Source organism: Balaenoptera physalus (assembly GCF_965194825.1).
Source record: "Balaenoptera physalus genome assembly, chromosome: 10".
In the NCBI taxonomy this organism is placed as follows: Eukaryota; Metazoa; Chordata; class Mammalia; order Artiodactyla; family Balaenopteridae; genus Balaenoptera; species Balaenoptera physalus.
Window position 1 is genome coordinate 12,949,051 of NC_138889.1, and position 27,468 is coordinate 12,976,518.

Below are 27,468 nucleotides of genomic sequence, written 5' to 3' on the forward strand. Positions count from 1 at the left end.
AAAAAAGAGATTCCTGTATGTCAAACTTTCTATGTGTGTGTGCATACTCACGTGTATGTTATTTTAAATCCTTACAAAAATTCTTTCTAGATAAACACTGAAGTCTTGCGGGATGGAATGGAAAGGATAAAATAAGTTGCCTAAAAACACCCAGCTAGTAAGGGGGTGAATTGATGTTAGGTCTAACTTCAAGATTCACGCTCTCAGACCATGAGCACTGAAGTCAGACACGGGCTTAAATGCTGGCTCTAAACTCACCAGCTGTGCGATCTTTGGCAGGTTACTTAAGCTCTCTGAGCCCGTATTTCCTCATCTGTAAAAGTGACAGATTTAGGTGCAGTGACCTCTGAGGTCTCCTCCAGTTGGGACATCAAGTAGCCCCAAGGCTCTACTGTTACAACCTCTGACTTGTTCCTGTGCAGCTTGGGGAAGGGGTCATACAGGAAGGATGCAGGCTTTAGGACTATTGTGATCCTAGGGGAACACTGGGGCAGACACATCAAAGCGTCGAACCCCGGGGCAGAGCGGGGCTGGGGTCACGCACTCCTGCCCAGAATCAGCCCCCACTCCGTGGCATTCAGACGACCTTCTGGCAGAAATGCTCTTCTCATTCTTCAGACATCTGCTCAAACATGATTTCCCAAGGGAAGCCTTCCCTCCCCAGTCCCCTTGCCTCTCAAGGCTGGACCCCCTCCCCTCCAGGTACCCTCTCATAGCTCCTCCTACTTCCCCTTTCTTGTACTTAACACACTGTGTTAATAATATCCTACTGTGATCATTCATTAATATCTGTCTCTCACTAGTAAGATTCATGAGGGTAGTGAGTACGTTTATTTTGTCCCCCATTGTATATCCATTGTCTAGAAAAGAGGAAAACGTTTGATGGATCTGTATTGAACGAATGGGTTAACTAGTTAATTAATTAATACTACGCAGTCAAGTCTTGAGGAGACCAAAGCAGCAGTGTTTTGACTTGAAAGCCGACCTGGAGTGAATTTTAAGATCCTGTCTGATTGCCCAAGTCGTTCAGTACGAAGCTGCATGTCCTTGAGTCTTGGATTCCTCTCCTCTTCCTGCCGGTCCATGTCACAGCTCATTTGGGGGTTGATAAGGGGATGGCTGTGCACTGACTCTGACATCCCTGAAGTCACCCCACCAATCACCAGGAAGGCCAAGGGGGCTGAAGAAACAGGCTCAAGGTGACAGAGGACATCGGTAAGAAGGGAAGGAAAAGGCCTAGCATTTCAGCTTTCTGGGGTTTAACCACTGGACTGCATCTCTACCAGGGGATCCAAACAAGAGGACTGCTTCAGGAGGGGCTCTGGGACTTCGAGAAAAGCAGCACATCCTTTTCTGTGGAAGGAAGCGTGGGCATGGTCAGCTGGGGGCTTGAGTCTCAGAGACAGCAGACAGCTCCCTGAAGAAGTCTTCACCCTCTCACTCTGCCCCTGTGAGAGGCTCCCAGGGTTCCCTGGGCCTTCTGCAACCCTCTGTTGATTGTTTGCAAGCCTCTCCCTGACAGCAAAGCCTCCCTCTGGACTCTAGGAACTGGACAGTTCACCGTCTCGCTGAACACGTCTCGCCGCTGACCCAGCTGGGTCACTGCAAATGCTGTCAGGCAAACTCCTCACCACTGCCCCACCTCAGCTCTTAAATACCTTCTCTATGCTCTTGTCTATACAGACCTTTTCATCATGCATTGCCAAGGATGACTTATTTAATACCCCGACTAACACTTTTATCCTTGAAGACTAGGATTTAAAAGATGTATATTTTACCCCAAGTTTGGTACATATAAAGGGTTAAGATCACATTAATTCAATGAATAAAGAGGAGGGAGAAAAGAAGGAAGGAAAGAAAACAGCAAGCAAGAGTGAAAGGGACGGAGGACAAAAAGGAAGGGCCTAGACTCATGCAGACCTTTCTCGGCGACATCCCAGTCCAGCTGAGGTCGTGTTCTGCGGTGGGAAGAATGTGGGTTCTGGAGTTAGACAAATCTGGGTTCAAATCCCAGCCCCGTCTCACCCTAACTGTGTGGCCTCAGACAAGTCATTTAAGCTCTCTGAGTTCAGGCGGTGCATTTGTAAAATGAGGATAATGACTAACTAAAAGGTACTTTCCCAGAGGATTAGAGACAATGTATGGAAAGCACCCTGCACTTTGGCGCTGGCTGGGAGGCTGCAGGGCCTCCTTCTGCACTTGGAAAGCACGGAGAGGTATGGATTGGTTCAAGAACCAACCCGTTTAGTTTCTCTTTATGGCTGAGTAATATTCCATTGTATATATGTGCCACATTTGTAGTGAGGTGGATGGAGCTAGAGTCTGTCATACAGAGTGAAGTAAGTCAGAAAGAGAAAAACAAATACCGTATGCTAACACATATATATGGAATCTAAGGAAAAAAAAAAAAAAGGTCATGAAGAACCTAGTGGTAAGACGGGAGTAAAGACACAGACCTACTAGAGAATGGACTTGAGGATATGGGGAGGGGGAAGGGTAAGCTGTGACAAAGTGAGAGAGTGGCATGGACATATATACACTACCAAACGTAAAATAGATAGCTAGTGGGAAGCAACCGCATAGCATAGGGAGATCAGCTCGGTGCTTTGTGACCACCTAGAGGGCTGGGATAGGGAGGGTGGGAGGGAGGGAGATGCAAGAGGGAAGAGATATGGGAACATATGTATATGTATAACTGATTCACTTTGTTATAAAGTAGAAACTAACACACCATTGTAAAGCAATTATACTCCAATAAAGATGTTAAAAAAAAAAGAACCAATCCATAAGAACCTAGGTCTGTGCCCTCCACATTGGATACCCATCACCTTTCCTGAGCAGAAAAACTCAGTTATGGAAATATGGCAGTGAATTAGTAACAACTAAATTAATTTTTACAGATGTTAACAGTATATACCAAGAAAACAAGAGCTCTGCCCCTGGAAGAACTTTCTATAGCCTTGCTCTAACCTAACGACGACTGACACTCTATGACGCTCACCTGTGTTTTAACTGAGTCTCCACATTCACCCTGAAAATCTACAGTCTGCCCAAGTGCACCTTGGCCCTGGGTCTGTAAAAGCACATTAAGGAGAGCAGAACATAATACAAGAAGTAACAAAAGAGCCGTAACTGTGACCAACTCCTCTGACAGGTGATCCCTTTTCCCCTGTTATTTAACCATGTCTCCTTGACAGTACTTCTCAAGTGTCAAAGTCAACAGATGTGGGTGTGTTCTACTCTCCCAGGGCCTGTCCAAGCTCTGCCAGAGATGCTGATGACCAAAAAAGTAATCAGGACAAACAAAAAGCACCTGGATTATCCAAGAATGGAACCCCAATTCTCTAAGCCGTGTTCAGCGATCAAGGCCTCCATTACCTGTTACAGGTGCTAGACTGGGATGGGGAGAGCCACAGGGCAGGGATCAAGGTGGTCTTATTCGCCAATGTACATTATCAGTGCCTGGCTCGTTGCCAGCTCAGGAAAGATTTGTGCAATGAATGGACAAATAAATGAAAACTGCATGACTGATTGACTAATAAATGGAGGATTCATGAGCATACAGCACAACCTCCTGTGCTTCCAGCTCCCTCCCCAGCCCACCCCCAAATCCAAATCACCTGTTCTTTCCTTACCCGAGCGATCAGCTCCCCGACCATTCCCGTCCAGGTGCCATTGGCCTCGGGCACGCCGTACACGCCGTCCCCGACCAGGCGGATCTTGTAGTTGAACCGGAGGATCTCTGCCAGCTCCTTGAGCATGTCCACACAGAAGCCCTCGTAGCGGTCGTTGCCTTCCATCTCCTGGTGGTTTCCCTTCAGCATTAAATACGGGTTTTCCTGCAGCGAAACTGGGCAGCTGTCATTCTCATCTTAGCCCTGGTGTCTCAGCCACACATGACGAGGGGGTCGGGGACACAGGAGGTTGGGAAGAAGATGGGGTGGAAGGAGGGAAGTGGCTTGGGTAATGGGGTACTTCAGAGGTGGCAGTTAGCTCCCCTCCCTGATTTCAAGGCACTTCTCTTACCTGGAACACATAAGGGTCCCACTGCACAGAGGGTCCAGTGGAAGCCCCTCCACCTTGTTTAAGGTCATCATCTGACCCCACCCTGCATTTCATTCCTTCCTTTTTTTCCCCTTCCTTTGTTTATTCCACATAGACGGATCACGGCGGATTATGAGATACAAGTATGCTGACAACAGAGCAAGCGAGATTCTTACATGCACAGAACAACCGCAAACCCGAGGCAGGACGCGTCCAGCTGTGAGCGTTGGGAGGAGGGTCTCTCTGGTGAAACGTCCAGGGAAGGTTCTATGGAGAAGGTGGGATGCAAGCTGGGCTCCGGAGGAAGACAGAACACGGACAGATGGAAGTGGTGTGAACGGAGGGCTTCATGGGCAGGGGAAAGGCAGGATCAAGGGCAAAATCCCGAGTGAGAAGGAGCGTGGCCCATTCGGTGGATGACGGGGCTGCCCTTGAGCGGGAGCCTGGGCTGTGTGGAGGGGAGGGGTGGTGGATAAATTTAGAAAGATGAATTAGGGTCAGCGTGGCCTTGGGTGCCAGGACGAGGCGACTGTGCATCTTACATATATAGTAGGAAAGCACTAAGGGTTTTAAAGACTTAAGGATGTGAGTAAAGAATATTATATAGCAAGCGAGAGGTCTGGGAGTGAGGACGGACCCTCTCCTGATACGGGATGCTGAGTCCTGAGCCGTGCTTGGGGTCAGATTGGATTGCAAAGCTGAAGAGACACAGAGAGGGTCAGGCTTGATGCCAGGTTGGGTGTCAGGCACAGAGGGTAGGGTCCGCAGACCCTTGGAGCCTAAGCAGATGACCAAGGATGACGTCATCATGGCCACGGATCGTTTGAAAAGGAAGAGGTTTTGGAACTTGTTGAATCTGAGGTGCTGGTCCTCGATCCAGGAGGGAACATCCGACTGAATGTTGGAATATGGGGTGAGGGCAGGATCGGGGGCGGAGATGGGCAGCCTCTGGATAGAGGTGGTGGTGGTTGAAGCTGCAGCACATGAGAGACCATCGGGGGGAAGGACAGCAGAGGGATAAGACCCGATCTTAGCGAGGGGGAAAATGAGGAGCAGCCGTAGAGGAGGACAAAGCAGAAGCGGCCAGAAAAGCTGACAATCAGGAAAATGTGGTCATGACGGTCAAGGAGGAAAGGGTCTCAAGCAGGAGAAGGCAGACATTCCCACAAAGAGAGGAAGCAGGGCTGTGAAAGGGCATCTGGGTCACGTGTCCCAGGAGACCTTCGAAGGCAGGTTGGGGTGGGGAGGGGGGAGGGGATGGCAGAACCCCGCAAGGATGGGTGTGAACGAGAGATGCACGGGTGAGGGCCGACCAGGATGTCGAGAAGTTCAGAGACAAAAGCTGGCAGAGCTTCTCCACCCAATGCTACTGGTCACATCTCTCTCCAAACGTCAGTTCCCCCTCTGCCTGCAACAGGCTTGGAGGATGCCCAGTATCCACCGATCCCTTGATGGGTGATTCCCTAAATAGGAGGGTAGCCCAAGGGCAGCGGGGTGTAGGTAAGGTGGTAGCGATGGTGTCTTAGGATGGGAGGGACCAGAGTACATGTGTAGGTACAAAGGGAGGAATCCTTAGAAAAGGAGAGATTAGAAAAGGAAGAAAGAGAAGGCTAGTCAGTGCAGCAAAGTCCCGGGAGAGCCAGGGTCTAGTGAACATGGGAAGTGGGCCTGGGGGTAAGGTGGGGAGCGTGGGTGTGGGTACAGAGAGGAGGGGAGGAGGCCCGCGGTATGGAACCGTGCCAGTCCCCCAGAGCTGGGGGCAGGTAGGAGGGAAGGCTTGGGGCCTGGAAAGGTTTCCTCGGGGGACACGATGTGGGGTGAGCAGAGAGGAGCCCAGGGTTGCCCAGGCCCAGCTGAGCCAGGAGGCTGAATGCAGATGGGCAGCTGGGAACAGGGCTTGCAAGGACAGTTGGACTCGGGGACGGGCAGGAGGTGAGACGGCTGAGCATCATGGTGGAGTCAATTCTAGAAGCCAACAGAGGGAAGTGCTGAACTGTTGGTTTGCTGAGCTCAAGCTGGAAGGGGCTTCTGGGCTGGGGAAGATGGGGAGTCAGACAGGCCAGAGGTTGCAAAGGGAGGAAGGCGGAGAGCGGTCTTGTGGGTGTGATGAAGCGGAAGAGGGGAAGGTCGGAGGTTCCGTGCCAGGGAGAGGGAGCTCCAAGTGGAAGGTGATGTGCTTCTGATTCATGACCAAGTGCACTGTCATGTCAGTGAAACGGGGCCAAGCTCCCTGACTTCCACACACACTGTCCTCAGCTCACGGGCTCCTCTTTGTCCTTCTTTTGCATAACCTAACTCATCTCTGTCCTTGGAGTCCCATCGCCGCCTCTGACGCCAACCCACTTCTCAGAACTCCTGCCGCACTCGCAGCCAGGGCTCCAGACACTCATTGTTCATCCTCCTACACGTGCCGGCTCGCAGGCAGAACGTACGTGGAGCCTGGCACCGACTCCTCCCTGTCTCTGGGCACCCCCACCCCGGCCCCAGCGTCCAGCACTTGTGGATCGTGTGGGTGAAAAGTGCTGAAATGGCCTCACCGACAGGGCTTGGCTGGGCATTTCCACGACTGGGTTGGAAGGCAACCTCCCAGGGTATCTTTAACGATCCCAAGGAGTGTCACAAAACTCTTCTCCCCAAGAACTCTCTGCACTTAAGTTAATTTAAAATTCACTGACATATTTAGAGTAAATAAACACGAGGCCCGTGTTGGAGGGAGGAGCCGTGTGGGAAGGGGCGGTGCTCACCGGCACTTTGGAGGGTCTGGGGGTCGAGTGCTGGCCTGGAGCCCTGTCCTGGCAGGAGCCCTGGGAGAACGAAGGCAGTGATGCGGGCAAAGTGCTTAACCCGGGCTCTGATGCAGGGGGGTGTTCTAGGGGTGGGAGCTGCGGCTAATTCTGTGTATTTGCCGGCGTTAACCAATAAATCGCTCACAAGTCCCAACTGCACCCTGACAGGAGCAGGATGCAACAGGTCTATGTGCTGAGTTTTAAGGGATAAGTCATTCAGATGACCATTTGCCAAGGAGATCCCCCAAATGGCCACCAGGGACTAAATTAGGTAATCATTCCTGGTAAGAGTTACTGACTTCCACACACATGCACAAGAGAAGGTTCTCGTTTGAATCGTACTGGCCATGTTTTTAAATGTCGCCTGACACAAAAGTGTCCTTTCTCACCCTCATGAGCACACGTGTGCATATGTGAACAACCGTGTGCGTGCATGCACTCACACACAGGCACACACACACAGGGTCAGACTGACTTTCCCAGTCTAGAAACATGACCCTGCAGTCTCAGTGTCCCCGTGGGTCTGTGCCAGAACTCTGAGGCCCATCCAATTCCAGTCCCAGAAAGGCAGGAAGTACAACCCGGCAATGTCCCCATTTCTCTCTCAAACTCTTAACTGGCTTTTAAGGGACATCTCTGACCCTGTAGGAAGGAATTCCTTCATTCAAATTCTAATCATCAGGAACTTCCCTGGTGGCGCAGTGGTTAAGAATCCGCCTGCCAATGCAGGGGACACGGGTTTGAGCCCTGGTCCGGGAAGATCCCACATGCCACGGAGCAACTAAGCCCGTGTGCCACAACTACTGAGCCTATGCTCTGGAGCCCGCGAGCCATAACTACTGAGTCCATGTGCCACAACTACTGAACCCGTGTGCCACAACTACTGAGCCCACGTGCCACAACTACTGAAGCCCGCATGCCTAGAGCCCGTGCTCCGCAACAAGAGAAGCCACCGCAGTGAGAAGCCCGCGCACCGCAATGAAGAGTAGCTCCCGCTCACCGCAACTAGAGAAAGCCCGCGCACAGCAACGAAGACCCAACACAGTCAAAAAAAAAAGAAAAAGAAAAAGAAAAGAAAATTGTAATTACCAGGCTCCTACTTTGTGTCAGGCCCCCCAGTCTTTCAGAAGCCCTCACTCTAGAAGGGGAGGCAGAGCTGTAAACACCAACTCTAATAGGAGAAAGGTGTGTACAAAATGTGAGAGGCAGGGAGCAGGCAGGAGGCAGATGAGGGAAGACCTCACGGAAGAGGGGACATCAGAACCAAGTTGTGAAGGCTGTACAAGTATTTCCAGGTGGAAACAGGAATTCACAGAGAGGGTATTCCAGGCAGAGGGAACAGCATGTACAGAGGCAGGGAACAGCATGACGCAGTGAGGAAGTGTCAGGCAGTCCCATGCTGCCAGACCCCACGTGGCATGGAGAGGAAGCAGGTACGGCAGGCTGGGCTTGATGACGAGGGTTTTATGTTCCAAGCTCAGGGCCAGTCGCTCCTGGGCAGCACTTAAGTGAGGAAATGACAGGACGGTTCTGATTTTAGAATGACCGTGCAGCCAGATGGGCAGGGCTAGGGAGAGACAGACTGAACAAGTGAGAAGGGGGCCTTTGAGGAGGCCACACGCAGCTCCAGTGAAGAGGTGGCTACACCTATGTTAGGGCATGTGCTTGAGGATGGGCAGCAGGGGACAGACCCAGGAAGTCCTTCAGAGGCGGAGGAGGTCCCAGCAATTGTGCGCGTGTTGCCCCCACTCGGCCAGGACTGTCGCTCAGCGTCGCTGCAGCTCAGCCAGACGCTCCCAGGTCTCAGGGGCTTGGTGACACCCCCCCACCCCCAAATCCTGCTGACATTTCCACGTTGGTTCAGATGAGCTCAGGTTGGGCTGAGATGGGGAGTGGCTAAAACCCTGTGAGCTGGAACTGCCTTCTCCATCCTTTGCTTTGTTCCCTCTGCCTGGAATGTTCCTTCCCAGACAGCCACGTGGTTGTCACCTCACCTCATCAGGTCTCTACTTGGATCTGCCCTTCTCAGTGAAGCCAGCAGCCCCTCTCCCCTTCCTCAGCTCTAGCTACACTTGAGCACCTAGAACAGCGCCCAGCACACAGGAGTGCCCCCCAAATATTCACTGAATGAATGACTGAAAATATTCGGTGACCCCGTCTCGTACCAAATGAAGGGAAAACTCACAAGCTTGACTTTCAAGTCCCTAAGCATTAGGGACCCAGCCCACTTCTCCAGCCTCAGGCCCTTCCCTCTCTACCAAGGCCCATTTCCTAGAAACCTGCACTTTTTGGCATTTCCTGAGTGCCCGACAACACTCTCCTTAGTCCACTTCTCCCTCCTCATCACCCCTGTCTTTGGGGGCCCATCCTCAATGTCTCTCTCCTCGGAAGGCTTTGCAGACCTCCCCGATGGGATGGGACCTCTCTCTTGTTCACCCCCCATGGCGCTAGGCGTGCACCTCTTTCCTGGCTTTTATCCTGCTCTGCTCACAGTGGATCAGTTATTTCAGTGCAGGGCTCCTGAGCCCCAGGAGTTCATGAATGTAGTGATGGAGGTCCCTGAGCTCTTTTTATTATCTCGAAAGCCTGAAAGAAACGGACACATTTCCAAACCTCGCACAGTTAGCAAGAGCACGATAGGCTGAACAGGCTAATGGTCGAGTCTGTGTGGGGCTGGGATTCCATCAGTGCGGCCACACTGATTATCTCCTGTGGATAAGATGCTGGGCCCGGCAGGGAAATAGGTTTTTGATTGGTTAAAAGGAGGTGGGGGAAGGGGGCAAACTAATAATTACTTAATACATGCAGTTGGCTAACGGACAAATCTTTTAAAACCTGAAGTCTTCAGGGATGGGGGGAGGGGAGAAGAAGATGACTTTGGCCGTGAAGGCACTTGATTCGTGCCGTCTAATAAATTACAGCCTGTTTGAGGACAGAGACTGAGTCTTACTCAGCTTCGTGTCTCCAAGAATGAGCACAGTGCCTGGCACACGGGGGAAGGGCTCGGTAATTGTCGAAGAGAACTGAATCAAATTAAAAAGGCAGATGGTCCCTTGCTCTATAGATTGAGAACTTTCTTTTGATCATCTGGAAATGAAGAAATAGGCCATGAAAACCCATTGAGATTCAGGTGTCCACTGCCAGGGACGCAACTTGTACACGTAGGCACCAAGCAAAGCAGGCTGTGGTGAAAGAGTGGGAGCCACCCTGGGGGACTTCTCCCGCGTGTCCTAGGTGCCCTGCCCTTGGCTGTGCACAGCTGCCCAGGCTGTCAGGGTGCCCCCGGAAGAGGCATCCACAAACTGTGCTGTCTTGCCACCCCATCCTGCTTCCCCAGCTGCTTTGGAACTCATCAGATATCATTTCCATATGAAACAGCAACTTGAGTTTAATTACACTGTCATAAAGTGGCCTCCGTGCTGTGATTAGAGCTCCCATCTTCTGTTCACGGGGAGGCTGGGAACGCCTGGAGATGGAGGAGGCACCCCGGAGAGCGGCAGCTGGGAGGCCCAGGGGGCACCCGCTTACCAGGATGGTGGTGACAACCAGGGTGGTGTTGAAGAGACTGTCGGAGACGTTGGAGGCGTAGAGGCGGCTGTCCATGCTGAGGCCGTCTGCCACGTGCCACTGGCCAATCTGAGGAGACCAAGGAGACAGGCTGGCAAGGGGTGGGGGGAGGAGGCGGCGGGGGAGCTGGGCTGTTGAGGTCCTGCAGGCCTCCAGGGCTGGGAGAGCTGAGAGGCCGGTCCCCTGCCTCTGGCGGGGGTACGTGTACCTCACAGAAGGAGGGAGGGATGCAGAGTGCAGAGCAGAGGGGCGGGACCGGGGCGGGGCTACCAGGGTTGGGGGGTCAGGGGTCGGTGGGGAGACTGCGAGGGGAGGGGAAGACTTAAGAGAGAGGTGGAAGAGGAAAATGGAAAAAGAAATCAGGAATGCAATGCAGTTCAGGGATGCTCTCTCACCCAGAAGGGAAGGGAGCCCCTGGAATTGCATTATCTGGAGGCAGGACAGAGCCTTCCCTTTCGCTACAGTCTGCCTTCAGTAAGCCTCGTTATCTAAATAAGAACCAGAATGGCTGCTGGAGAGAACTGGCCTTTACTAGGCTCTTCCATAAATGTTTGCTGAATGGTTCAATGGATGGAGGAACCAGAAGAGGGAAGGAAGACCAGGCTCTAGTCCTGATAGATTCACTTTGCTGGCTGCGAGAACCTAGGCAAGTTACTTCGATCTTTCAGAGTCTCAGTTTCCCCAGCTATAAGTGGGGGTAGTAACGTTTGCCCTGCCTTCTTCTCAGAGCCAACTAAGGTCATGCATGTGCCAGTTCGAGGTTACATTGTTCAGCCAGACCCAGGAGCGTGGATCTCCGCTGCGTAAACCCAGAAATGACTGAACCTCTCTGAAGGTATTTCCTCATCTGTAAAATGGGAATAATAGAAACATTATGTGGTCATTGTGAGAATGTATTTAAGCTGAAACTCAGTAAATGCTAGTCTCCTTCCTTTTCCCCATTGTCTTGACTCCTAGGGGGGAAAATATCCACAACTTACTCAGTTCCCCCATTTTAGAAAGTCACCTAAATCGAAATTCAGCATCATTGGGTTTTTAGAGAGTTTGTTTGCTTTCCCAGTGGAACCCTTTCTATAACTACACATACGCGTGTGTGCTACCAATACATTTCTACTAGCTGGAGCCCCTGGCAACTCACTTCTGTTGCTGGGTGTTGGAGGTGGGCCACCAGGAGAGACGGCGGATAGCTGGCTAGAAACCCAATGAAATGCACACATCCGCCTCTGCCAGGCATCTCCAGGCACCAGCGGCAGCTTCCCTGGAAAACCCTCACAAGTTCCATGGATGCCACATGGCTCTACCCACCAGAGCTGGGCTCTGGGTTCCTCTTGCGGAAGCTCCAACCGCAATAAAGACACATCTCACTCTTGGTCCCCACCCCCCCTCCCCCGGGGCCGGAGCGTTGGGGGTCACAGGGAGCAGTAACCATCTCCCTGACGTCATGGTCTGAACCTTGAAGAGGGGAGGGCCCGGCTGGATGCCTCCAGGTCCAGGCAGGAGCCCGATGGTCTCCCCAGGTGAGTCTTTCACCTGCCAAAGGAGAGATGACCAAAAACCCCTCTCCAAGCCTCAGCAAGGACGCCACCGGAGGGGGCCGGGCAGCTTTCTCCACCTCTGCGTGGGCAGAAAAGTGAGGCACGTGCCCCTGTTCATTTTCGCTTACAAGTCGTGTCCTCTGCACACCCACACCGGAAGCCACGTCTAGATAAAGAAACTGATGCCAAGATAAGAGCCCACCCAACTTGCCCGAGGTCACCTCCCCATCAGCTGAGACACCTGAGCTTTAACCCCTGGGCTCTGAACCCTGGATGAGTCTCCCCAAGGAAGCCTTCGTGGCCCTCCTGCCTGGCTCTTCCAGTGTCCTACTGCACGTTTTGTTTACTTGTCCATCTCCCCGGCTAGCCTGTGAGGCTTGCTCACACTCACAGCCCGGCACCCTGCTCAGGGACCGGTACTTGGAGGTGGGGGAAACCATCACTTGGGCTGAGTGCTGCTGTCGGTAGGGCACGAGCAGGAGGTAGGCAAGCGTCCTCTGGTCTCTGGAGTGCCCACAGGAGGGCCCAGCCAGGCCCGGGTATGGCCTGAGCTTCCCCTCCTCCTCTCTCTCGGCAGGGGAGAGAGATGGGGAGGATGAGGGATGAGCAGCTAGATTTTCAAGTGAAGGGGAAAGGAGAACAATAGTCACCGGACCCCTCTCGTGCTGGATGTGTCCTATCATCTCTTTGAATTCTCCCACCAGCCTTGTGGAGTAGTGATGATGTCTTTATTTACGAGGAAACTGGGGCTCAGAGGTTTAATGGCTTGCCTAAGGTCACCTGGCTAGCAGGTGATGCACAGGCTTGAACACAGAGCTGTCTGACTCCTAAATCCAAGACTTTTCCGTGTCCGCTGCTGTCTCTTGGGCGGGGATGCCAAGGGCTCCTCCGCATAAGCAGGCCTGGCCAACCAGAGAAAGGCTCAAAGGAGTCTCGGCCACACAGCAAGAATCCCGGACACGGCTTTTTCCCTCCTGGGTTTTTACATCCACAAAGTCAGGTAAAATAAGGCTGCAGGTTTGGACAGAAGGACAGAAGGACATAAAGAACAGTTAGGCCGGATGTCAGCATCTGGATGTTTGGGACAGGGCTGAACTTCTCAGAGTCCTGCCATCTAAACACGCACTTCACACCGACAGGACCAGCAAGACCTCACCCCCCACTCCCCCACCCAATTTCCCACCCCCATTGTTCTCAGGGGACCCAGTCCTCACAAATTGCCTGCCCCAGCTCCAGACTCCCTGTCCGACCCAAGCCATGAGGTAAGATAGGTTGCCACAAAAGCCAGGGATAGAAATGATTTACCCAGACCCAGATCCAACAGCCTGAGCCATGTTGCCTCCCACACCCACCTCTGGGGATGTGGCAAAGAGACAAATTAGCCCCCAAGCTCCAGTCAGGAAATGAATGTCCCACCAACCCTCCCATTAGCCCCCAAGAAATTAATAAACTCATCAGATCCAACAAAGTGGCTTTGGCAGCTATTACCTGGAGCAATCTAACTGAGGAAAGGCAGTGGGGAGGAGAGCGGGAGACAGAGCCAGGCGCCCTGGGATACAGGCTAATTGCCCCACCCACTGGGCATCTTCCATGCCACACACATGCCAGGGGTGAGCAGGAGATACAGCGCTCATCACCGACAATCTGTGGCTCTGTCTCCAGCCAAATTCCCTTGCTCCACCCCGCTGACAGCTGCCCGCACACCTCCTGCAGGACCAGCGGCTTTGTAAGCCTCTTCCACATGTCCACATGTGCCAGCTTGATTATGCTTCAAATAATGTCTTTCCGTGCCCCTCTCTCTGTGCTTTCTGTCTCTCCCACTTGCTCTGCCTTCCCACCAGTTTAGAGACTCCAGGGGTTGCAGTGAAGGGAGGCGAGGGTATGGATTTGGACACCACCACTGCAAGCCCATACAGCACCTTAAGGCAGGTAAGAAAAAGGCACCCCCTGGGCTGATGTGGCCCTGCGGGTGCACAGCTGGGCATGCTGACTCCAGCCTCTACTCACCACTGAGCTTCCCACAGTCTGTACCACGAATGCAATGGCCCCAGAGTGGGAGGACCTGAGTTTAACTTGGCTTCTCTGCCTATGAGCTGCGTGACCCTGGGTGAGTTACTTAATCTCTCTGAGCCTCAGTTTCCCCAGCTATAAAATGGGGGTTAAAATAGTAATGATTACTTCCTAGGGTTCTTGAGATTAAATCTGATGGTATATGTGCCAAGAACAAGGTGAGTATTCATTGAATTTGTCATGCCATCGTCAGAGACAGAAGACGGGAATCTCTTCTGTGCCCTACACTTTGCACTGTAGACTCCAGTTTAGTAGATTAGACCAGTGTCTCATACTTTGGTTCCTGCATCGGCAACGTCAGTGTTAGAAATGCAAATTCTTGGGCCCCGTTCCAGACTGACTAAATCAGACAGTCTAGGAGCAGGACCCAGCAGTACGTGTTGTAGCCAGCTCTCCGGTGATTCTGATGCAAGCTGGATTCGAGCAGAGCACATAGAGCAACTCAGACGACAAACATGATGTCAGGGAGAGGCATGGGTGCAGGAATGAAGAGCGGCTGAAGACCCACCTGTGGCAAGCTAGGAAACGTTTAAAAACTGGCTCTCCAGGAAAAAAGGCCTTGTCTGATCTGCCCACTTCTGTGGTGTAAACACGCCCACCATGGCTGACTTCAAGCTACCCACATGCAGTCACGGGACACCGAGTTGGGAAGAGAAGCGTATAACGGGCTCTGGCTGTCCGGGCAAGCTGGCTCCAGCCACCACGCTCACAGGCCCTGTGCTGGGCGCTCGTTTATGCTTACGAATCTCACTGCCACCCTACTTATGAGTAAGGAAAGTGATGTCCACATAGGTAATAATTTACCTGAATCACAGAGCTGAGGCGTGGAGAAAACCAATGTGCTGCTTCATGGAGATCACAATATTTAAAACAAATGTGTATTCCTTCTCACTACTGATTCTATGCTCTTAGAAGAAACTAGAAGTGCTTTGTCAAATATGAAAATTGAGGTAAATATAACTGATATGACATGTGTTTGCACGTGCACAGAAAGTATCATTTATCCAACTTCCCCAAAGGACACAGAATCCATATAAATTAGTAATAATCTTGTTCCCTGGCTGTATAAAAATTAAATAAATAAAATAAAATTCAAATAAAAAAATAATAATGTTGCTCCTTTAAGCGCTAAAATTGAGGGGGAGGGTTTTAATTATTTATTTGCAAGAATTATTTCCCAAAATTCTTTCAAAGGGAATTATACTTTCTGCTGTCCTCTTAAACAGAGTGGACGTCTTTACCTTCGTGCAGTGTCATCATTTTGAAGCCAATTATTATCCTGTCCTGCTCATTGGTTACTGAAATGTGGTGGCCTCACCCTCATTTCTGTGCTTTCATAAGTTAATTTGTCTACTTTTCATAGTGTCTCTTTTCTGATTGTGAACTGTCATTTCCTTCCGCTATTTGGATAGCTGTCTCGAATTGGTCCTTTCCTTCCAGCATCTGTGTTTAAGATTCCTGGCGGAGCAACCAAGGGACCAAGCTCGAAAGCACTGCTGTAAGGAAAGTACAGATAAGGCCTGATGGGGCCTAGGGCCTTGAGTGAACAGACCCTGTGACGTTGATATGGGCAACCCACGGTCCCTTGGAGAGGTGACTACTGTACAGTCGAATGAGTGTGGTCTGCCGTGTGACCCTGGGTCAGCGTAAGCAAGCTGGTCACTCCCTCAGCAATGCACCACGGGAAAGGCTTGTCCAGGGGCCCTGACCGCAGGCATCGCCTGCTGAAAGAGCTGGTTGTGTGTCACCCGGAGACTGCATTAGCCTCCAGCACTGTGACCTCAGGGCTGGGTGACCCTGAGCAAGTCACTTGAGTTCCCCGAGTCTCACCTTTCCCTGCCCTCCACCCTAATTCAAGCTCCCACTGAACTTGCCCTGGGCTAGGATCCTCCGGGCCCTCTCTTTGTTCTGTTCTCCACTCAGAAGCAGCCAGCCGCCTCTATCAAGTCTCAACTAGGATCACACCGGCCCCTGCTGAAACCTTTCAATTCTTCTCCCACTTTCGTTTAAGGATAGAAACCAAAATCCTTAACGTGGCCCACCAAGCCCCATGAGGCCTGGCCTCTGTCCACCCTCCACGCTCATCTCACACCATCTTTCCCGGCTTTATCTGTGCTCCTGGCACACCTATGAGTTCACGTGCAACAAGCGCCTTCCTGCCAGGGTCTCTGTGCGTGCTGTTCCCTGTCTGGACTCTCCTTGCTGCCCGACCCCTTGGCCCCCAGCCCCATTTCAGCTAGTTCAGGGGTTGGCAGACCACGGACTACAGGCCCAATCCGGCCCGCTGCCTGTTTCAGGAAATAAAGTTTTATTGGAACATAGTCAGGCCGATTCACTGATGTACTGTCTGTGACTGCACTCACCTACAACAGTAAAGCTGCAAAGTCTAAATTTTTACTATCTGGGCCTATTTTATAAAAAGAAGTTTTCCAAACCTTGATCTAGTTTATACCTGTTAACCCCTCAGGCCTCAGTTGAGAAATCACTACCTTCAGGAAGCCTTTCCTTTAACTCCCCAAATCAAACTTCTCCCCGAACCACATTCTTTTCCTTTAGAGCATCTGGCTCGGGCTGTCATTATACACTCATTAATGAGACCATTGCTCACCACCTGTCTTTCTCCCTGTGCCGCTGGGCGACAGCCCTCCGCTGTCGCCTGAGCTGGGCGGTCCCGCCCAGAGCAGCCACACGCTTCTCGCTCGCAGCTCTCCTGCTCCCGCCGAGAATCACTTGAGGTTGTCATTTTGCCGCTTTGTTCTCTCCCAAATAGATAAAAAGGGATTCATTTTTAAAACCCTGAGGGATTTCCTGACATCCATACCCGCCTCTGTGAGTACAAACATGGCTCTGTAACATTTAATATTTTATGTACGTGTAGATGATTGTTCTTTGCACTCAGCGCTGCCAGGATGCAGCTTCTAGACAGGCTGACATAACTCCACGGCCGGGCAAGCCCTTCTGCTCCAGAGTCAGATTTCGCAAACACTTACTCATCACCTTTGCACGCTGGGCACTCAGCCACGTGATGTGCTTATGTAAATTTCTCTGATTCTGCATAACAACCCTGTTATCATTCCCACCTGAGAAATGTAGGCGCTTCAGACAACAGTAATAACACTGAAGGGCTTCATGTAGGCATTTCATACAAGTTTTTGTTGAATGAATGAATGAATGGAATTGAGACTCAGAGATGTCAAACAACTTGCCGAGGATCACAGTTAATAGAGGATGGAACTGGGATTTGAACTCAGGTTCGATTTACTGCTATACTATCTGGTCGGGGTAGGGCAGGTGCAGGCTAGCCCGACCTTAAGATCTGGGCCGGGCTTCCCTGGTGGCGCAGTGGTTAAGAATCTGCCTGGCAAAGCAGGGGACACGGGTTCGAGCGCTGGTCTGGGAAGATCCCACATGCCGCGGAGCAGCTGGGCCCGTGAGCCACAATTACTGAGCCTGCGCATCTGGAGCCCGTGCTCCGCAACAAGAGAGGCCGCGATAGTGAGAGGCCCGCGCACCGCGATGAAGAGTGGCCCCCGCTCGCCGCAACTAGAGAAAGCCCTCGCACAGAAACGAAGAACCAACACAGCCATAAATAAAAATAAATAAATAAATAAATAAATAAAAAGATCTGGGCCTTCCCACACACCTCTCTGATCACCGTGAACTTGTTCTTTGGAGAATACAAACCTGAAGGTATTCAGCTACAAGAGTCCACGAGAGTGATCCTGACCAAGGCACAGGGTAGTTTCTTAGGGGCTTAGCACGGGGAGATGCAGAGGGAGGGCACCAGGAGACCTACATTTTCTTAACTCTTCTGCCATGCGTAAGCTCTGTGACCTTGAGCAAGTCACTTAACCTCTCTGAATCTTCCTCATCTGCAAAGTGGAAATCAACGAATCTGCCTACCCATAGTACAGCAATGCTGTTGCTAATCAACTGAGTTAGTGTGTACGATGGCTTTTGATGAGCCATAATAAGCTATGGGAACTTAAGATAATAGCACTACTGTCCGTCTGGTGGAAACGCAGCTGAGCAGAAGTCAAGTTCTACGCTGCCATGTGCTGTGTGGCCCTGGGAAGTCAATTTTGCTGCCTGTAAGACAAGGGTAGTTAGCCTCTCTCCCCTTCTCCTCTTATTGGGATGATATGAGGTGATCACAGATGTGACAAAAGTTTAAAGCCCTATGCAAACGCAAGCTCTTTCTTCCCGATCCTCGTTCTCTAGGGCCATCCCAAAGGTGGACGAGCCATAACCAACGACTCCGTTTTTTTTAACCTCAGTTTCAGGGTTCGAAGTTGAAGTTCTCACTAGGAAGAATACATAAAATAATGTATTAGTGTCTCCTTGAGTTCACGGAACTAATTTCAACATACAGGCAGGAAAAGAATGACAGTCAGATGTGAACCACTACGGCTAGAGGCCTCAGGAATTGAGACTGAGTTATAGTTTGGAGTGTCTATAGTATAGGTCTGTGCCTTGATATATGACCAGCCAAAAAGATTTGTAATGTAAGCCTCCATGGTGAACCTCTGGCGTGACGGAACAAAATGTTTATTGACTTTAAATCTAATATCTCCAATCATAAAACTTTAGTTCACGTGGGAGACTGGATCATGAGTGAGGGCCCCTGCCTGAGGGGTTGACCTGGGGAACAAAGGGAGTTATCGATGTTGGCGGAAGAGCTCATTCTCTCAGCCAAAATATTCTTTTAGCGGAAAATATGTGCTTACATGCACAATACTGTAAAAACCCAGGATCAAAGGACAACAGTGGCAAATGCCAAAGGTAAGAGATCAAAAACAATCCCGGGGAAAGCTGGGAAGACTTCCTATCAAATGAGCCCTTCCTGGGCTGATTAAGCCTTCAGCTGAGTTGGTCGAAGGCAGTGTTTTGTTCAACTGCGGCTGCTACCCGTTAGTGGGTTAGGAAATCAATTTAGTGGGTTAAGACCTGCATTTTAAAAATGAAATATATATCCAGAATAGATCAGAGTGCAACCCACACACCAGGGGCAACTACTGTTTCATAAGCTTTGGTTTCAATTATGTGTAGGTGGGTGTTAATGTGCATCCTGGATTGGCAACTAGAATGCGAGTCATGCTCAAAAAGGATGAAAGTGCCTGGCCCAGGGGATTCGGACACCTTACCTGTTCACTACTCTATACGCAGCCCCTAGCAGAGTACCTGCAACACAACTGACGCTCCATAAATACATTTTGGGCATCAGTGAACTCCTATCCTAGTTACTTATAACTAAAGGACTAACTATAAGAAAATTATACAAGCTGATACTTTGGAGCATTTATCACATGTCAAATACTAGACTAAATGCTTTACATTTGTTATTTAATCTTCCCAACCACACTATAAGGGAGGTACTGTTGATACTATCATCCCCATTTTACAGATTAGAAAACTGAGGCTCGGAGAGGTTAGGTTTCTTGCCCAAAGTTCCACACTTAATGCAGATTCAAACCCAGGCAGGTCCACTCTGCTGCACTGCCCCCAAGATATTAACTTTCCTGGGCTGTGGATGTGTAGTTAAATGTTTGGAAAACATTTTAATTGTTATTCCTTATCCATTGGTATTTGCCATAAGCTTTCCTGCTTGAAAGTCCACATCCCTGAGGTCAGACTTTGCTTTTCCTTGCCTTTGATTCTGACTTACGTATTTATAAGAGGATATTTATTTATTTATTTAAACATCTTTATTGGAGTATAATTGCTTTGCAATGGTGTGTTAGTTTCTGCTGTATAACAAAGTGAATCAGCTATACATATACATACATCCCCATATCTCCTCCATCTTGCGTCTCCCTCCCACCCTCCCTAGCCCACCCCTCCAGGTGGTCACAAAGCACCGAGCTGATCTCCCTGTGCTATGCAGCTGCTTCCCACTAGCTATCTATTTTACATTTGGTAGTGTATATATGTCCATGCCACTCTCTCACTTCATCCCAGCTTACCCTTCCCCTTACCCATGTCCTCAAGTCCATTCTCTACGTCTGCGTCTTTATTCCTGTCCTGCCCCTAGGTTCTTCAGAACCATTTTTTTTTTTTAGATTCCATATATATGTGTTAGCATATGGTATTTGTTTTTCTCTTTCTGACTTACTTCACTCTGTATGACAGTCTCTAGGTCCATCCACCTCACTACAAATAACTCAGTTTCGTTTCTTTTTATGTCTGAGTAATATTCCATTGTATATATGTGCCACATCCTTATCCATTCATCTGTCGATGGACATGTAGGTTGCTTCCATGTCCTGGCTATTGTAAATAGAGCTGCAATGAACATTGTGGTGCATGACTCTTTTTGAATTATGGTTTTCTCAGGGTATATGCCCAGTAGTGGGATTGCTGGGTCGTATGGTAGTTCTATTTTTAGTTTTTTAAGGAACCTCCATACTGTTCTCCATAGTGGCTGTATCAATTTACATTCCCACCAACAGTGCAAGAGGGTTCCCTTTTCTCCACACCCTCTCCAGCATTTATAGTTTGTAGATTTTTTGATGATGGCCATTCTGACTGGTATGAGGTGATATATGAGAGGATATTTAAATAAAGTTTGAGGAAGAGGACAGTGGAAAAAGTAAAGCATCAGGGATTCTGGCTTCCTGATGTGGCCCTGTCTTCAACTGGCTCTGGTCTCTGAATTCCACACGTGACCACTCGCTCTGGCCGCCCTTGTCTGGGCTCTTCACAGTCCCCTTCACCTGGGGATGCCCAGCTATCCACCAGCCTTTGGCCTGAATGTCACCCCCTTGGGGAGGCCCTTCCCAATCTCTCACTCCCCATCACAGAGACTCAGGCATAATGCCCCGAACTTCTTCTTTGTAGCACTCATCATGTAATTATTTAGATAATTATTTATTTCATATAATTATTTAGATAATTATTTGCTTCAAGTCCATTTCCTGCACTACAAAATACATTCCATGACTGGTGAGGCTCTGACTTATTCCCCACATATGCCCAATGCCTAGTGTGGAATCAGTGCTTAGTATATATCTGACAACTGGGGCTTCCCTGGTGGCGCAGTGGTTGAGAATCTGCCTGCCAATGCAGGGGACACGGGTTCGAGCCCTGGTCTGGGAAGATCCCACATGCCGCGGAGCAGCTAGGCCCATGAGCCACAATTACTGAGCCTGCGCGTCTGGAGCCTGCGCTCCGCAACACGAGAGGTCACGATAACGAGAGCCCCGCGCACCGCGATGAAGAGTGGCCCCCACTTGCCGCAACTAGAGAAAGCCCTCGCACAGAAACGAAGACCCAACAAAGCCATAAATAAGTAAATAAATAAAAACCCAAAAGTTAAAAAAAAAAAAAAAATCTGACAATTGCATTAATAAATTCGCCTTTGGAGCTCCAGCTCACAGGACAGTGCCCGGCCTAGAATGGGTGCTCAATAAATATCTGTTGAATTGAATTATGAAATTCCTTTGGGCAAGTCCCTTCTTTTGAGTCTTCAGTCATCTAACCTATAAAAGAAGGATCTAGTCTAGCCCCTTCCAACTCATACATGAATTCCTGAAAGTGCCAGGTAGATTTATAGTGTGATATAGCTTTTCAAAGGGCTGTGGGGCAAAGCTGGGGACAAGACAACACAAAGAGGCCTCCGAAGGTGACTGTAGGAGGGCACGGGAAGCTCGGCTGCCTGGACACGAAGATGAAGCAGGTTGGACTTCCTTGGTGGTTCAGTGGTTAAGAATCCGCCTGCCAACGGAGGGGACACGGGTTCGATCTCTGGTCCGGAAAGATCGCACATGCCACGGAGCAACTAAGCCCGTGCACCACAACCGCTGAGCCCGCAAGCCATAACTACTGAGCCTGCGTGCCTAGAGCCCATGCTCCACAACAAAAGAAGCCACCGCAATGAGAAGCCCGCGCACCACAACGAAGAGTAGCCCATGCTCACCGCAACGAAGAGTAGCCCCTGCTCACAGCAACTAGAGAAAGTCCCCGTGCAGCAAAGGCCCAACACAGCCAAAAATAAAATTTAAAAATTAAAAAAAAAAGTTCTACTAAAAAAGAAAAAGATGAAGCAGGTGGCCACCTATGAGAAGACTGTCAGGAAGGGCACTCTCCCACCTGCCAGGAAACAGCTCTCTCTGAGCCCGGGGGCTGATTGATGCCTGGCATTCCTCCATTAGCGAGCCTGGTGTGAGAGCTGGTCAACATGGAAATAAATATCAAAGTGTTCACACATTATTATCCAATTCACCAGATATTTCAGCCAGTCAGCGGCACACACTACTTACAAAGGGGTGGCAGGTTTGATGCAAGGGAAGAGTGCTCTTCTACTCAGACCACACCTGAATATTGCATATTGTTCCACACACCACTCTTTCAGTGAAGCATAGACTAACTGGAGTGTATTCCAAGCATATTGACCAGCAAAGAGATTGAAATCACATTCTAGAAGGAACAAGTACAGGCAGTGCTGGGAAGGATGGACTAGATGTGTGGACCCAAGAAATGGAACTAAGGACAAAAGGAAGAGGGCTTCAGAAAGAAAGAATTCCACCCAATAGATGGAGAAACTTTCTAACAATGAGAGCTTCCCAAGATGGAATATGCTGTCCCTATAGGTACTGAGTTCCCCAACACTGGAGGCATTCAAGCACAGACTCTACTTCATGAGAACACATTTGCAAGAATTCAAGCATTTGATTTGAGTAGTGATCTAGAGGGCCTTTATTAATCCTTTCGGCCCCAAGAATGTGAGATCTAGATTCTACTTCTACATCAGGGGAATCAGAAGCAAGGCCAGAGTATCAAGGGGCAGATGAGGTCCTTGGACATTGTGAGAAAACAAGAGAGCAGGAGTATGGGGTCATGAATGCAGAAGGAAAAGGCCACTGTAGGAAAACTTCAGCCATTCTTGTTTGCTCCTTCCTGGTCTTCTCTCCTGGCTGAACTCATTACAGTTGGTTCTCGTTATTCATGGTAGTTGTGTTCTATAAGGTTGCCACAAGCACTGAATTAGGGAGGCTGAACCATTTCTCCTAAGGGAAAAACAGGGTTACGTTCCTGTGAACCTCTGGTCACAACATTTTCATCAATCAATTAACACATAACCTCGATTTAGGTGTGTTTCTGCTGATAGACATCTTATTTAATACATACTGTTGATTCAATAATATTGGACAACAGCATTAAATGTCATGCCTGAACAACGCTTTTCTAACGCCTGTATTTTCTCTGTAAGGCACATTGCAGATTTCTTGCCCTTAGGAACACTAGACAGCACTTCAGCGTTAAGTACGAGGGTTATTTTAAACAGCAAAATCTCCAAGAAAAAGCACAAACATGTGAAAGACATGACACTGCAGAGACTGTGAAAAGCACACTTGTTTACAGTATGAGCCGAAAGAAGGCAGAGCATCACCTTGCTGGACCCCAGCTGGAAACACGCCTGGCAACCCACTCAAATTTTTCACTGCTCTGTGTGTGTCTGTGAAAGCACCATGAGTATTGCATTGGGGTTACAAATATATTTTAGTGAGTAGACCAATTTGCAAATACGAAATCTGCAAATAATGCAGATCAACTGTACTCGTCTGCACCTGAATTTTCGACTCTTGCCAAAGATGTGCCCAGACTTCTATCCCGAACGCCCAACCTCTGGCATGTGAAGTGGAATTTAGTCTCGCCCTCACCACTCCTCCTGCCAAAGAGAACAAACCGACAGCGGCTCTGGTGACAGATACATACTATGTAGGGCAGGAATGGAGCTCAGCTCACCCCACTGGGCTCTGGCTAAATATGCTAATCCCCAGGGATGCTCTTAGGAATCTAATAGACTCTACAACTAGCTTAGGGTTTCAGAAGTTAAATTTCCCCGAGCAGGGCAGTGAGGATACGCACATCACCTTTCTTTTTGGACAGATGTACTGATTTTGATGATTTCTTTTGCCTACATCTCAACTCCCTCCTTTTTTCCCATATGGTCAAAAATCTCACAGACTCTCTTCTAAACATTTGGGAAGATAATCAAACCAGCATGGGGTGAGTGCACGGCAGAGTCTGTAAATATGAAGACTCAGCTGCACAGCCCTCTCTCACCTCCCAGAAGACGGAAGACATTTTCACTTAGCTGCCGAGGAGAGAATTTATCAGAGAGCTCAGGCATGCTCGAGATTTTTCATCTTACAAGAAAATCACTGCCCACGAACACGACACAGTCAGGGCATGGAGAGTGCCCGGCTTCATTTGTTAAGTTCGCCGGGTACAGAAGTATCTTGGAGAAGCAGTTGTATTAATAATACACAACTTTGAGCTCTGAACGGCAGATGCCAATTGAACTAATGGTTCTAACGAAGCATCTGGGCTGAAGGATGAAGCTGATCTCCCCCACCTGCCGTCCTCCAGGAGTCAGGAGAATGCTGGAGGGTGGGGGCAGATGCATCGCTGAGCTTTCAGGATGGACTGAGGATGGCCCATTGCTGCCCCTAGGTGGATGCAGGCTGCAGGTGGGAGATGGTGTGTGGCTGGGCCTCACCGTGCTCTGGGAAGATGGGGAGCTTTTAGTTGGGGGGGGGTGTCAGCAGCTCTTGTCTGGGCAGTGCCATGTCAGGCAGGCCCTAGATGAGCTGGGGATTCTCCCAGGAGTAGAGCCTTGACTTCTGGTTTTTGTCTGCACACCCACCCAGAGCCACTGCAAAGTGGAACTGGTGATACCACCACGTTAGGGAGTGGAGGACAGAGGTTAGGGACAGAGGAAGGAGAGGGAGGGGTGGAGGAGGGCCGTGGGGAACCCTTCCTGAAGCAGGGAGGGGCCAGCTGGCAGAATTTATTTCTGCCAGCCTGGTTGGCACGGGCTGGCCCTTGCAGCCTTCTTGCAGGGCTCTGGAGTTGCAGCAGGAGTGACGTGAGCATATGGCTCAGCCCTGCTTTGTCTTTCCCCAAACCAGGCGAGAAGCGAAATCCCAGGAATACTGCATGCAGAGAAAGAGAAATATATCGACAGACATCCCCCTGAGAGACAGCAGAACTAAAATGTGCACAATAGAGTGGAATCCTCAAAGCACATCTATAAAAAATATTTCATTTTGTTCTCACAAACATTTGATGACGCACACAGAGCAGATCCTATGATGACCGTCGTTCCTGTTTTACTGAGGATGCAATCAAGGAACGGAACGTGGGGAGCTACGAGAGCTGGCACTGGCCTGAGCCCTTCCATGTCCCCACGGTGCCTGCCCTGCATACAGCTCCCTCTCACCTCCCTGGATTTTCCCTTCCCCCCGCCCGCCTGTCTGCGCTCCCCACACCTCTGGCCTGGAGCCTGCCCCGTGTCTCATCAGAGCTGACTGATGCGGGCTGCTTCCTGAGACTAAATTAGCAGCTCTCCCAGGCATGAGCCGGCTGAAGAGGCGCAGGAAGCAGTCACTCAGAACTGGCAAACTTCCCCAGGCTGAGCTCAGGCGGGCTGCGTGATCGGGCATATTACAAGAAATAGATTTCAAGCGCAGTCCTTTAAAACCCTGCTCCTCTGTCCAAAAGCAGCCCCCCGTTTGAAATTCTAAGTAGCTCTAATTTGTTTGCCGGCTGATGTGTGAATAAGCTTCTATAGTCAGTGACTTTTCCATCAAAGCTGATAAGCCGGAAGTCCCTGTGCTTTGGGAGAAAGAACCAGAAGTCTGTGGGCCAGGGAGGCATGAGGAGAGAAGGCCGTCAGGCAACACCCTTCGGAAGCCAGCTCTTCTGTCCCTCGGCTGTCAGTCATCCTGGGGGTGGCCAGGAGAACCAGATGCCCTCACAGGATGAGGCACCTGATAGACTTTCAATTAACGAGAGGACTATTGCTGTTAGAGAACGGAAAGCAAATGGAAAGGGAGAAACGCATCAGTGATCGGAGGGGCCTTCCACGCCAATCTTCAAATTCCAGTTGCCAGTGGGGAGGCTTGTCGTGTGGAATCTCTCTTGCACAAATGGGGAGCAGTGGCTTTGGAACAGTCTCGTGACAAAATCCTCGGTCCCCACGCTCTCCGCACACTCCCCAGGTCCTAGCACCCCAGTCCCTCGTTCACTGGTACATCTCTTCTCCCAGCTGGGCGGTCTGTACTCACAGCGTTCCCAAGCCTGCAGCAATGGCAGCGTGGGCACGCTACAGCAGAGGCAGAGGCCCGGGGAGCAGGTAACGGGAGCACTTGGAGGCTCCCTGAGGAGGGACTCTGTGACCTGAGCTCTGGAGACATGAGCAGGAGCGGCCGGGCGAGAAATGGGGCTTGAGGGCACAGGCACGGGGCGGTGGAGGGGGATGGCACAGGAGGAGGCTCGAAGGTAGGCAGGGACCAGCACGGGACAGCCTTGCTCTGGAGCTGCCATTTACCCTGAAAGCAAATGGGGGCCACGGAGAGGTTTTCAGCCCAGGAATGACGTTCCCATCTGCTTTCTGTGGTGGAGAGAACTGGACTTGATAACCTTTCAGGTCTCCTCCAACCCTAAGAATGTAGGCTATTCTGTGATATCGTCAACTATTTTAAACCTCACGCCAACCCCCCTTCTCCCGGTGCCTTAATTAAAAGGAATAAGTGGGTTTCCCTGGTGGCGCAGTGGTTGAGAGTCCGCCTGCCAATGCAGGGGACGCGGGTTCAAGCCCTGGTCTGGGAGGATCCCACATGCCGCGGAACAACTGGGCCCGTGAGCCACAATTACTGAGCCTGCGCGTCTGGAGCCTGTGCTCCGCAACAAGAGAGGCCGCGATAGTGAGAGGCCCGCGCACCGCAATGAAGAGTGGCCCCCGCTCGCCGCAACTAGAGGAAGCCCTCGCACAGAAACGAAGACCCAACACAGCCATAAATAAATAAATTAAAAAAAAAAAAAAAAAGGAATAAGTGACTTCTCAGTAACCTTCAAAGCAGCCCCCAGACCACCAATCTCTTTCTCCCCTCCCTCTGGAGAACCTGCTGCCTCAGAATTTCCTCATCAAAGGCCAAGTCTCTGGGAATGGCCCATCAAGCAGCACCCCTAGCCGGTCCTCTCTTGTCAGGTCCGTCCCCCAGCCGGGCAGTTGGCACACGAGGCTCCTGATTTCCAGCAATCAAACCCTACTCCTGTGCTCTGAGCCAGGACCCACAAAGGCAGCTTCAAAGGATCTGCATATTTATGGTAAACTCCCTCCTCGGATTGAAAATGTATTCCACAGTAGCAATCACGGGTGCCCTCCTAGCAGCTTGCCCACTGGCAACTTGTCTGAGCCTTAATGACTTCTCATTAGCGCAGGTGGGATCTGAGCTGTCCCAGAGGCTCATACTAACAGGGGTGGGGGACAGGGCACAGATGCCGGGGGTGGGTGATGTGTCCATGGAGAGGGTGTCTCCGTCCTCACTGTTCCCCCAATGCCATGTACGGGCAATGGCAACACAGACCATCACCTGACAGTGTGTTTTTAGGATTTTCCATTGTTCTTTGCTTTTCAAGTAGGAGGAGCGGTCTGGAGCGGGGAGAGACCCCAGCAGGTC

At 50.5% G+C, this 27,468-nt stretch overlaps 1 protein-coding gene and 1 long non-coding RNA gene across 7 annotated transcripts in view; one reads left to right on the plus strand and one right to left on the minus strand.

Annotated features, from left to right (window-relative positions):
• GRIK4 (glutamate ionotropic receptor kainate type subunit 4) overlaps positions 1–27,468 on the minus strand; it is a 448,540-nt gene that overhangs the window by 75,130 nt on the left and 345,942 nt on the right. For all 6 annotated transcript variants that reach the window (XM_082410870.1, XM_082410869.1, XM_082410872.1 and 3 more), the window contains 2 exons: positions 10,359–10,466; positions 3,636–3,839 (listed from right to left, as the gene is read on the minus strand). In XM_082410870.1, coding sequence (XP_082266996.1) covers positions 3,636–3,839; positions 10,359–10,466 — 312 coding nt within the window. The remainder of the gene's footprint in view (positions 1–3,635; positions 3,840–10,358; positions 10,467–27,468) is intronic.
• The window catches only part of LOC309637028, a 38,070-nt gene continuing 32,523 nt past the window's right edge, over positions 21,922–27,468 (plus strand). The window contains exon 1 of the long non-coding RNA XR_014250379.1: positions 21,922–26,740. This is a non-coding gene — a long non-coding RNA (uncharacterized lncRNA). The remainder of the gene's footprint in view (positions 26,741–27,468) is intronic.